The sequence below is a fragment of the Schistosoma haematobium genome, chromosome 2 (genome assembly GCF_000699445.3).
Source record: "Schistosoma haematobium chromosome 2, whole genome shotgun sequence".
In the NCBI taxonomy this organism is placed as follows: domain Eukaryota; kingdom Metazoa; phylum Platyhelminthes; class Trematoda; order Strigeidida; family Schistosomatidae; genus Schistosoma; species Schistosoma haematobium.
In genome coordinates, this window is record NC_067197.1 from 42,530,245 (window position 1) to 42,543,015 (window position 12,771).

Below are 12,771 nucleotides of genomic sequence, written 5' to 3' on the forward strand. Positions count from 1 at the left end.
GATGACCACTTTACTCCAGATTGTTAGGGAGTTCTGTTCACCATACTTTTCCAAATAGCCCAGTCAGCTTAATGGCCAGAAGTCCCGCATCGTCTCTGAGGAAAGCCAGAGCTAAGCAGCTGAGGCCTGGTGACTTAAGGCGCCCCAATATTTAGGGTCCTCTACAGACCGTCGCCTAGTTAGATGAGTCAGTAGTCACTTGCCAGAGTGGCTGAACAGTTGATAGACGTTGCTGAAGCAACAGGTTATACAAGTGACTCGTGTGGCGCGTATGTATTCGGCAGGCTTTTGTACCAATATTTGTGTTTAAATTTAATAATAATGAGCGACAGACCAGACGAACTGTTCCGTAAAGAACTCTGAATATCGTCGAAGATGTCATCTTAATTACACATAAGACAACGAGAGCAATCGACGACTGTAAACAATGGCAAGTATAGTAAGTTAAATTTTACGTGGGTAACCAGTATCCAGTTAGTAAGTGAAACAAGAAACAGTAAGCCTGAGTGTGAACAGACAAGGCAGGAAGGAAAACTAGTGTGAGCCAATCATCTCATGTCGCTTATGTCCTAAACTCACATATGCCCCTTAAATGATCAAGTTTTCTTGGTAGGTTTGCACCTAGCCCGAATATATGTTGTTTCTTGGACGTATGTGCGCAGCAGCGCCTGGTGAAATCCAGAAAAAGGGGAATTACGCCAACAAGTGAATACGTATATGATGATCATATTACTTACTATACAACCATTTATGTGGGATCATAGACAAGCGTAAGAAGAGTGGAAATGGAGATGACAGTAAACTAGACAGGAAGTGTAGTAACGACAACAATAGGTAGGTTACGAGATATGCATCAAGCACAGCTAGTTCAAGCACGAGATGACGACACTAAGTGTTTATCAAGTCACTTCTTGAAGCTACTTCCAGAGGGGGTGACGGTCACTTTTGTTAGGAAAATACTACGATTGATGACAACTCTTATTGAGATTAATAGGGTATACCTGGGTTTTCGGTCCTTGATGTGTAATTTTGTCGAGGGTTGCTTCGAAGAGTGTACTGATGATTCTTCTGCAGGATGTTCGTATTTTAGTGAATCGGTGTACTTAGTATATTGTATGCCATTATTAGATCACCTCTTATTTCCATACAGCTCGGCGTTAAGAATGATGAATGTCGGAGTCTGTCTTCGTGAAATGTACTTCTTAGCCCAATCACCCACTTAGTTGTTCACCTCTGCACTTGGCAGAATAGATTTATATCTTTTTTTGAAGAGGAGATTCTTAATAACACTGTATTTTGAGGTGAAACATGAGTATGTTCTAAAGTCTCAGGAACAATTATGAAATTGTCTCCGGATAATTCAGAAAGTGGCTTTCGACTACATTTTTTATTAAGTTTGAGATAGTGTCTAAGTTTTGTGTGGTTATGTGTTTATTAAAGGTTGTTGAATTCGATTTCCTTACTAGGAATGCCTAAAACCGTCTAATTGGTACTCTACTAATCACATCTTTAAGTGAGAGAGAGCTCTGTGAGGATGGCCAAACGAGTTGTATTTAGAACTTATGATGAGTGCAGAAATCATTGTTGCATACAAAAATCAAAGCTCGTCAGTTTTAGACTGCGCTTTGAGGCAACAAATGGGGACGGAGTGTCACAGTTACCTGGGTCTCATTGGGCTGAATGCTCATAATATGACAATTAGACAGGACAGGTTTTGATGCACTGCCTACTTACCGTTCCTCCATAGTTGTAAAGTCATTTAAATGCTCAAGTGGATCTCCAGGTTTCTTCAATGCATTTTTCGTGCCTCGTGCTATTCTCTCGCTTAGCAAGCGACTTATTCCTCCATTACTTTCGATATAATTGGGAGTGACGTGACTGGTCTGTATCAAGGTGGGTCTTTCCTATCCCCTCGGTTGAAGATTAGAGACACAGTATTCTGTTTTCATCCCTTTGAAAGTTCCTGGAAATAGCATCTATCTTTATGATATATACGAACAGATAGAGTATCCTGATTTGTAGTCGGATTCGTGTATTGGGGATAAGAGACTTGTGGCCAGTGTCGGTCGTTTTCTCGTTAGCTTCTGTGTGTCTAGTCTTCTGAATGAGTGTGGACCATACTACTTCAAATAATAGGTTCTAAGAATTGATGACTCGGCATAGAAACCTGTATGCCACATGTATTTTGCTCGCTCTCGACTTATGAGTTCGTCTGCTATTTCCTCCCAGTTACTCTGATCTGGTAGAAGGGAAAAATGTATATATCAGATCCAAAATCTTTTACTAGTGTTTCACACATCAAATCAGATCAGCTGTAAATCTGCGGTAGGACAGAGTAGAGTTCTAGCTTCTCAAACAGCTCTGTGCAAGATAGACCACAGAGTTCTGGAAATGCACAAATAGCTCCCCTCTGTATATTTTCCAAGATATCCGAGTCACCTATAGATAGGGACTTGCATACTGAACGCAGTTTTTAAGTTTTTATCTCATCATTGTTCTGTATACTGTGGTGGACATTTTGGTATCTAACTTGGTTAATATCCTGCTTAAAGCCCGTATGGTTCTGAACTCCTTCGCTGTGACCATGTGGCAGTAGCTCGTGGTCTTAAGGTCACAACTCACTGTATTACAAAGATCCTCCACCACAATTTCAAACTACTATTCTTTTGATGCTTAGAAGAACAAAAACAGCTCCTCATAGATTAACTGATGGCAAAGAAATGTGCCAAATATTGATCAGATGACAACAGACTTACCGTTAACACTTCAAAGTGTCAAATAATCCGTCTGAGACATTTTTCAGACTACGATACAACTTACGTAATTCCCTTCAAGAGATATCCCAAGTTGAAAAAGATCCAGGGGTATTGGTGCCTTACGATTTGAAGTCTTAAGCTGCCTGCGACATAAACGTCTTCCGAGAAAACCTTGTACTGATAACACTGAGGCGCATTTTCGGCCAGTTCGACGTAAGAACTTTCCACATAATCTTCAGCAGTTTTATTCGTCCTCATTTCGAGTGCGGAAACATAGTACATCCTCCCTCACTCTAAAAGGATGAGGACACTCTGGACCGCATCCAGCGATGAAATCAGTTCTATGACTCAAATTCAAGTCTTATGAAGAGCGCCTTCAATCACTGAACATTTACCTATTAGAGTAGAGGCGTCTGGGAGGTGACCTAATAACTTACGGCATCCTTAACAATTCCTTACATCCCCTTAAACACCTACTTAAGCTTAGTCCCAACGCAAATCTTAGAATTAACATCCAGAAAGTGGAAACAATACAACAGAACAGACTATAGACACACCTAATACGGCTTAAGAGTAGTCAAATGTTGGAATTCGCTGCTGTATGAGGTGGTCCAAGCGACTTTTCAGGAATCCTTCAAGAGAGAACTTGACGTATTCTTCATAATTATATACGAAATTTTACTATGATTTACCAACTTTTTTCTTTCCTCTATTTTATCGTTAATATACCTAGGTTCTTACCTGGAGGCGTCAATGATCCGCTGCTACTAGATATAGAAGCACATTAAGCGAAAAGTTCTTTTATTGTGTTCAGAACCATTTGAACAATTTGGACTATAGTGCCGTATTTGAGTGTGATAGGGGTGATCATTGGAACGGAACAGCGGGCGGCCTTGAGTGACCTTCACCGTTATTGGTGTGAACTGTGGCCCTTGTGTGAGCAATTTTCAATTTTAAGATTGTTGGCCAGCACGTGTTTATGGTAGATGGATTTTTATCGAGCTAAAAGTCTTTTTGTATCTCTTCAGGGATTTACTTCAAGTTTAACTCCAGCTATATAAAATCAACCCCCACATTTCGAATTATTCTTAGGAGTAAAAGAAAAAACGTCTTGTGAGGTAGGAGTTAGGTTAGTGTTGTGAGTTCGGATAGTCGACCCATGGAGTTTTCGTCATCAACGATAGTTGCTAGTGTTAAACACTAGCAACAAGGCAAATTTGCCTTAAGTAATCAAGCTGTCATCGTAATTCTGATTGTCTAACTCAAGCCCATCAGTATGATATGCTTTCATCAAGTAGTCATACAACATCCAGTTGGCTCTAGGCTTTTAAGTTTTGTTTTGCTATTTCTTCGCAAGTCTTCTGTTCTAGACGGTTAGAAATGGGGACATATCAGATACCCAATTATGGTTATAACCAACCTATAGGTTGGTAGTGAGACTACAATTTATGGACGACCTTTGAGCAACACTAAGATAACCATGGAGTGCCCACCTACTTGCTAATGAGGGTTATAGATTAGTGTGAGGAATTAGATCTAATATTTTCATCATGAAGTGATATCAGCTATGATACCAGAATGATATTTAAACAAATGAGTGAATAAATTTCGCACCAAGATTCAAGATTATCTTAGGTATGAATGGTTCGTTCATAAATTATAATCTCTCACACGTCTTTGATTTCGTCGCAAAACTCATTTATCCTTATGGCTAAACAGCATTTTGGGCTGATAAATGATGTCAGTTCGTGATGGAAAACCATAAATCCAATTCCTAACAGTAACTCCCAACCTTAAATCTTAATCTCAGTTCCTCATACTAATATATATCAAGTAGGATATTCTCAGGGTTACTTTAGCATCGCTCAAAAGTCCTCCATAAATCATAGTCCCACCTGTAACATTATCCATTAATGTGAATGAGAAAGATCAAGTTTACATATTGTTAGGTGGGCTATTACTATGAGCCATGGTTGTAACCTTATGGGGTTTTCGTCACCAACTGATATCAGCTATAATGCAATCATGCTTTATCACCCTTTCGTCTACAAGATTAAAAACTTTAAGGTTTAGAGTTAGTGTGGAAAAATACTATCTGGCTACACAGGCTCTTGAATATACACTTGCGTACATCAGGTTCTTCCTTGTTCCTCCTGTTAAGTTTTTTTGAAGCATAAATAATCTGTAAAACTATCCTTATGCAATAATAGGGTAACGCAACCCCTATTTATCCTCCGATTTAATTATGAAACCAGACATTTTGAAGATTCTCTAGCATCCGAAGCAGACTTTGTTTCATATCCCCTTCTGGACTTGTGTAGAGTCAGGACTTAAAGGTTCCTTGCTCTTCGATATTGAGATTTAGTTTCGTCAGTACAGCATTAATCTAAATTTCTCTCATATTCTTTTACGAAGAACAGTACAAACATTCTTTCTTAATAGTAGTGGGTTTTCTTGATTTACTTGGAGTTATTTCAGGTACGCACTATTTGATGCCCCCAGTGTATAAATCCCTAAAAACTGTAAAGCCGTGTGTATGGTAAGTTCGTGCTTAGTAGGCCAATCTACCGAAGACGCTGTATGTATATTGGACAGAATATCTAATTTCCACACATTTAATCTGATCAGGGCAGAAAAATAGATGCTAGCATCAGTTCAAAGAGTGAAGAATAACATTGCATGATTACTTACTAAGCGATGGCGTGTTATCAAGGTTGATAGCAATTTCCTCGTTCTAGTTCTTGTACATTGTTAATTGTTGTCTAACGCCTTCACTATTGAATGTAAATGAGTTCAATGTTACCTGCGAGTTTCTGGTTCACGTTTCTTAACTTTTTATGTCCTAGATTCTCACGCCTTTCACTAAAAAAACTCGTGGCTAGTCATAAGCCTACCGACAACTCGTTACTGCAACTTAAGTGAGCTCGTTGGGGTCTAGTCGGTATCGGTTCCTTTCTGTTTTTCGACTTTTAGACTGCAGTTTTAGTCAGAAATACTGTCTCCTTCAGTTACTGACTGGATATCTATTATTACCACCTGATGTCTTAAAGAAATCAATTATAGTAGTCCCACCAATTTTCGTAATTGTGATGTTTTTTAAAATGAGTTTAAATTCCTTGTCTAGGTTATATTATACTCCGAAGAATTATTGCCAGTAGTTCCGATGTAAATTTCTTCACAAAATGGAACTAACTCTTCCTGAACTTAATCATAACTGCTTCAGTACTCTGGATCATTCTTCTGATAACTCGGAAAGCTCTGGATCACTAAATTATCGTTTTGCACTGATTGATTGTAAAAATTCCAAAAATGAGCAGTTGTATGGTGCCATTTCTGTCAGAAATTGGATTAACTCTGGGGTATATTTCACGTAGTTTCTTACATGTTATCCTTCTTTAGAACAATGATTACTTAGAAGAAAACTTGGGTGATCTGCGAAAGTGTTTGATGCAGAAAATTTTTGAGCTGAACTGTCATTCTACAAGTCATATACCAAATCCAGCAGTTACGAAGTTGTATGAGTCTTTGGTGTGCTTGTACTTTAAGACCCCAAAACTTTGGTCACATCCATTAAGATGGGTTACAGAAGTATTAATACACGGTAATTGTTTTTATTTCGAATATCCATGTGGTTTTTGACGATCATTTAAATTCCACTTGATTATATGTGGTTGTGTTTGCTTCAGTTAAGTTTGCGCTTCTCATGGGAAAACTCGCCTATTTGGGGTAAAGATAACGGGATCCTTTCCATTGTACACGTAGCAGTCTCATCATGAAAGGTAATTTAATAAGTCCTCTGTTTAGTGGTTAGTACTGCCTAGGATCAAGATTAGTCCAAATAGTTCTGATTATATTTATTAAGAAATTAAGACTGATTTCAACCTGAAAATATGTAATTAAGAATCATACTCGGTGCCATTACTGGGGACAACATTGGTGGTTCGATTTTCATAAAAACAGTTTTTTAAAGCCTCCCGTCCCACATAATCTTCAAGTATACTATTTTATAGATGAAAAAAAGCTATTCACTTTTGCCAGGATATTCAATTAAAAAGAATGTCTTGTTTGTTTAATTATTTTATTTATTTAAGAACGTAAACACTGTTACAAAAAGCCAACAAAATATGTGTCACTAAAAAATTGGATTTATGTGTGCGCTGGCATACTGCCTGGGTATCCAGACCGAAGAAGGTGGTTTTCCTAGCGATCCACTCTCCGATCCTTTGATGTAATGGAGAAACGTTGGGAGATGCGCTCTCATGGCAGCCAATAAACAAGAATAGGTTCATACTTTATTTGTTCCCTCAGGACCATAGAGTCCATGTGCATCATTACTTTAGAACCATGGTTACCCAACTCTAGGTGGATCCTCCGTACCTACCAACCCGGGTTGTGTCGAATATTCGCCTTCTGTCCTATGATCTTCGTAAACAACTCCGACGAAAAGGTGGAGTAGGACTTGCCAGGACATCCCTGTCAGTGAATATATACGCATAGCCATACAAAAGCATATCACCTCAAGATGAGGACGAATACTCGTATAAATTAATTTGTAATCGTTCAGGTTATCTCGTTATTTTTCGACTGAATTTTGCTTGGCATCCTGTGAGGATTGCCTCAACATAGACGTTATAGCATAAATTTACATACAATAGACGGAATATGGCTAGCAGTGTAATCTAGGATGGGCGTTTCGTCCTGTTCGCGTCTCATCAGTCAAGTGTACCTCCATTCGCAAGTTAGTGTTCACTCTGGGGTTCGAACCTAGCACCTTTCGCTCGAGGATACAGGTATATCTGGTCGCTGCTTCTTAAATAGGATGAAACGCGCGTTCTGGATCCCACTGATAGTCACGTTTCGTATATTCTACTCCCATACATTGTTGTCTTTTCTGATTGTTAAGCACGTCATAGTTAGTGCTTTTCCATTTTCCAAATTAATTTAGCTGACTCTCTTTATGCCAGTACTTCTAACCTGTCAATCTCAGATGAAGAAATACAACACTGTTTGACTAATTCTACATTTTCGAAACAAATCAAAGGAAACATATTACATCTTCTATCATTAATTAGTGAGGAATTTACAACAGCCCAGCTAACTCATAGTGTTAAATGTATTATCAAAGAAAGTATTCTTTCCGATGAAATTTTAGTCAGAAATATTCTCAAGGTATGAAAATCTTGAGTCATTAAATTATTTTTTAAAGGTATTTTTTCTAACGATTGGAAGGTCAGTAAGTGAGTAGTGCACCACTTTCATCTGCTTGTTTACTGTTCAGCAAGCAAAACCATCCAGTCATTAGATTGCTACCAGTGATCTTCACTTAACTAGTACATCTGGGGTTTTTTGGTTCGGCGGCGAACAGGTAGTGCTGTAAAGAAAGTTTGTAGTTGGTCTTGATCGGTGATGAAAGCTATACTCAACTTCATTTATTTTATTACAATCGAGAGGTTTTGCTCAAGTGGTTGCATAGTACACTATTTTTTTACGTCGAGATGTTTGTGATAGTTTTGAGTAATCATAAACTAAAAATAAACATTTACCCAGTGCTGCGAGGTTTCGAGTTTCTTTTTAATACGTAAATTATTTCATAATTTCTAAGTTAAGCCAGTGAGTTAAGGGAAAGAGAGATATTATTTTGCCTCCTTACCTACGCCTGTTATCCCTCATGGAGCGTAGGTGCCGATCTGGAATCTGTCCTAAGTAATCCTTTCCAGTGGCCATTCATCCTTCTCACATCTGCTTCCAATTCCCGGCTCAATGTGTCATTTGATCTCCCTCTTTTCCGTTTTCCTTCAGGATTCCAAGTTATCACCTACCTCGTGATGCGGTTTGATGATTTTCTCAATATATGTCCTATCCACTTCCAACGTCTTTTCCTAATTTTCTCTTCAGCTGGAAGTTGGTTTGTTCTCTCTTTTACAGTAGGCTGTTGCTGATCGTATCAGGTCAACGGACATTGAGTTTCTAACATAGACAATTGTCTATAAATACTTGTACACTTCCGATAATGGTTGTAGTAGTTCTCCAAGTTTTAGCTTCGTACAGTAGAACTGTCTTGACATTCGTGTTGAAGATTCTCACTTTGATATTGGTTGACAGTTGTTTTGAGTTCCATATGTTCTTCAATTGTAGTAATGCATCTCTTGCTTTGCTAACCCTCGCCTTTACGTCTGCATCCGATCCTCCTTTCTCATCGATGATGATACCCAGGTACATGAAAGTTTCCATCTCTTCCATAGTTGCTCCATCAAGTGTGACTGAGTTAGTGTTCTCTGGATTGTGTTTGAGGACCTTGTTTCTTTCCATGTGTACGTTACTGCTGCTCTTGAACCTCAGTGGTTGGTTTGCCTTCTTTGTTCTTGATTGGGTGCTCTGATTTACTATATCTTGAAGTTATTGCTTCTTTGATCACTTTCCACTTGTTCTCCATGTTAGTTTCCTTTTGTGTGGTGCATATATATTGGCGCTCTCTTGTACCAATATTCCTTTTATTTGGATGGATCTTGTAAGGCTTGGAACCTGTTGTTGAGAGCTAACTTGAATTCATTGAGTTTGTCGGCAGCTCGAAAGAAGACTATTAAACCTTTGTAATGCTCTTTCTTTAGCTTCAGTTTCATCTTGGCAACCACCAGTTGGCGGTCTGAAGCTATGCCAGCTCTTCTCCTGGTTCTCATGTCTTCCATTGGCCTTGTGAATTTTTTTATGATGCAAATATGATCGATCTGATTCTCTGCAGTGTGATCCGGTGAGACCCATTTAGCTTTGTATATGCGTTTGTGGTGGAATATTATGCCACCTCTAACTTTTTTTGAATGCACATTTGTTTGCAAATCTCTCATCATTCTCGTTCATTTCTCAGTCAATCCATGTCGTCCCGTGATATCTTCACGTCCAGTATTGTCCATTTCAACTGTGGCGTTCAGTTCTCCTATCAGGATGGTCAGCTTTTTTCCTGAAGACATCGCTATGATTGATTGCAACCTCTCATAGACAGATCTTTATCGTCGTCATTGTTATCATTGTTGCGTGCATAACACTGGATAAAATTCCTCGTGATTTCCTCCTTTGTTTTGAAGGATGCTTTGACGATTCTGGATCCGTGAGATTCCCATCCTATAAGTGCTTTACGTGCTTCTTTGGACAGCGTCAGAACAACCCCGTCAGTGTGTGGAGCATTTTCTTCGTGATCAGAGTACAATAGCACCTCTCCCGAATATAACCTTTTCTGTCCAACTTGGGTCCAATGGGTTTCACTTATTCTGCGAACCGCCAAGTTGTATCTCCTCATATCGATAGCTATTTGATTATTCCTCCAGGTCTCCCACATTGTCCGGACATTCCGTATACCGATATTAACTATTACTGTGGTTGCGTGATAGGGTATCGAACTTATGACTTCCAAAGAATCTCGGTTTTTATCATGAGGCCTCCTAATTCTTCTGAATGAAGATCCTTCGACTCCCAGGACAGAGTCTGAAGGGTTTAAACGATTTTTTGGATAGCGTTTTTAGCAAAGTTTTTTCCTACGGGATGGGGTTGCTGACCCCATGCCCAATCCTTCTTTACCCGGGCTTGGGACCGGCAGTAACTCTAGAAAGGTTCTGGGCAGACTTTTTTGTTTCTTGATAATCTCGAAATATCCTATGTGAAGGTACACATTTTGTCCTGATGTTAGGATTTACTAATATCATGTGACCTTGTGTGGTTTCTATCTTGTTGGTGCAGGTTATATTGCATGAATTCGGTTCTGAAATGTGGGTTCTAGCAATATCTTTCACACAATAAGTGTTTCACAGCTTTTAAAACAAAATAGTATGGAATCACAGATCAAGATGATTGTGTTAGTATTTCTAGTGCCGAATTATTACTGTCGGTTAATATGTTGACTAAGTAATTGAGTTGCTCGACTTTTAACTACTGGATTACAAGTTCATAGCTTACTACACTTTGACTGGACTATCCAGGAAGTATCACTAGTCATCACTAAAAAGAAGTATGCTTCAAGCCTTGGGTATTGCTTTGTATTATGTGGTTCTTTTGCCAAATTATTTTGCCTTCTGTCATACCTTGCAACTGATAAGGAATGTCATTTTACGTCTAGTCGTACTGAGATATCATAAGCTTTTGATGTCCTCATAAAGACTCACATTGGATTCGTGACTATAAACACCGATCAGAAACCGGACTACTAAATTACGACTTATTTTCTCGGAGATTATCAATAATCAGAAGAGGTTTGTTATTATTTGCTGATTTACTAGATCAGATTTATCGGTCCATAACTTGAATCATGTTGTATATTAACTGACTTTTTCTAATCTTGTCATGGTTTCAGCAATTTATTACCGACGTAAATCAGGAGGAAATTTGTTCACTAGCTATTCATACTTCTGCAATATGGATGTCTAATTTTGTGACAAATAACTGTCATTCATCAGTTGTCAGTTATTTAGATATTGTGCATATGATCTATAATTCAATGCAATATTCTGAAAACCTTTATTTAACCGGAATAAATGCTTTAATAAATATATATGAATCCGATGGTGTTGGATTAAAGTAAGGCTTTGTTTTACTTATCATTATATTTCTGTTGTATTTCCCAAATTCAACCTTCACATACTGATAGTTTCAGTGAATACTTAATAAGTGTATGTTAATCTATCTCATCAGTTTCTTATTTATTGGCCTCCTGATTGTAATCAAAGAAAGAGTGTTATATTTTGTATTGGAATAACAGAAAGAGTTAGTTTATCTTAGTTTTGATTTATTGGTTACATTTCCGTGGTTTCGACATACTAATTCAGTTCTCAGAAAATCGTCTTTTGCCATTCCAGTTAGTTATAGACTGAGAATACAAATGTAAATCATCAGATTATTGTGGTTACCATGTCTTCATTATACATAATAGGGGTCTAGATGCCATTAAGTGTAACATTTTAACTTAGAAACAAAAAGACGCGGTTTATAGTCTTTGACTGTCGATCTCATTTGTGGCATTTTAGGGAAAATGTAGCTCTTGTAATGCAATATATGGAAACTAACGGCAACTCGGATGTTTATGAGCAGCACATACATATCTGCTTAAACTTTGGCGAGTAGAGATGATTTCTTGCTTATAACAAGGTAGACTGTTTAAACGACTAAGCTACATCTCTGATTTGATGTAGAAATCATGCGCTTGCTGAAAGTTACATACGAAATGATACTATTGTCTCATTAATATATGCTTTTATTCCCCTCAATGACATGCTACTCTCCTGTCTCTATTTTAATTCCAGTTCAGATAGAGATGCAGGGTTTTTACTTGATTTTCATGTCTCCGAATTGACAAAGTTCAAATATACTTTACAACATCTTGTCGAATTACATTCAATAAATCTTCAAAATGGTGTTCAATGGGATGAATTTAAAGGATATGAAGCATTGAACAAAACTGTACTACTTTTATCAATATTGTCAGAGAAACAGGTGCTTATGTTTGTATAACTATATGATTGTTATGATAGTAGTGTGTATTTTTTATTTCAACACATAAATATTGGTACAAGAGAGCACCAAATACATATGCGCCACACAAATCTCATTCGATATGTGTGGGCTGTGATACTGCCCGGGTGCCCAAACCGAAGCAGGTGGTTTTCTTAGGGGGCCACACCCCGAGCCTTCGACCTGAAGGTCTGACCCACAAGGCAGTGGAGCATCGTGAGGAGATGAAGTCTCATGGTAGCCGGTGACCAACAATTGATTCATACGCCATTTGTTCCTTCAGGATCCTGGAGCCCATGTGCACCATTGATTTGGAATCCGGTTAAAGCGCTGGACATTCGGTTTTCGTCTTCTCATTTTCGTAAACAACACCCCCGCCACGAGAAGGCAATGAGTAGGACTTCCCTGGCAGAGGCTATATACGCGTGGCCATGTGAGAGCATTTCGAGAGGGAGGGCGGTCCCACCCCACTCTCGGCCATACCATATTTTGATGTACGGAAACCATTTCCAATATTAATTAA

At 38.5% G+C, this 12,771-nt stretch overlaps 1 protein-coding gene across 2 annotated transcripts in view; it reads left to right on the forward strand.

Annotated features, from left to right (window-relative positions):
- Window positions 1-3,637: 3,637 nt before the first annotated feature.
- The window catches only part of MS3_00007007 (uncharacterized protein), a 28,680-nt gene continuing 19,546 nt past the window's right edge, over window positions 3,638-12,771 (forward strand). The window contains exons 1-6 of one of the 2 annotated variants that reach the window (XM_035729702.2): window positions 3,638-3,692; window positions 5,881-6,115; window positions 6,156-6,357; window positions 7,702-7,925; window positions 11,095-11,318; window positions 12,041-12,230. In XM_035729702.2, coding sequence (XP_035586208.2) covers window positions 5,939-6,115; window positions 6,156-6,357; window positions 7,702-7,925; window positions 11,095-11,318; window positions 12,041-12,230 — 1,017 coding nt within the window. In that variant the 5' untranslated portion in view covers window positions 3,638-3,692; window positions 5,881-5,938. Of the gene's footprint in view, window positions 3,693-5,880; window positions 6,116-6,155; window positions 6,358-7,701; window positions 7,926-8,757; window positions 11,319-12,040; window positions 12,231-12,771 lie in introns of those variants that run through there. The other variant, XM_051215262.1, reaches the window with a different exon arrangement.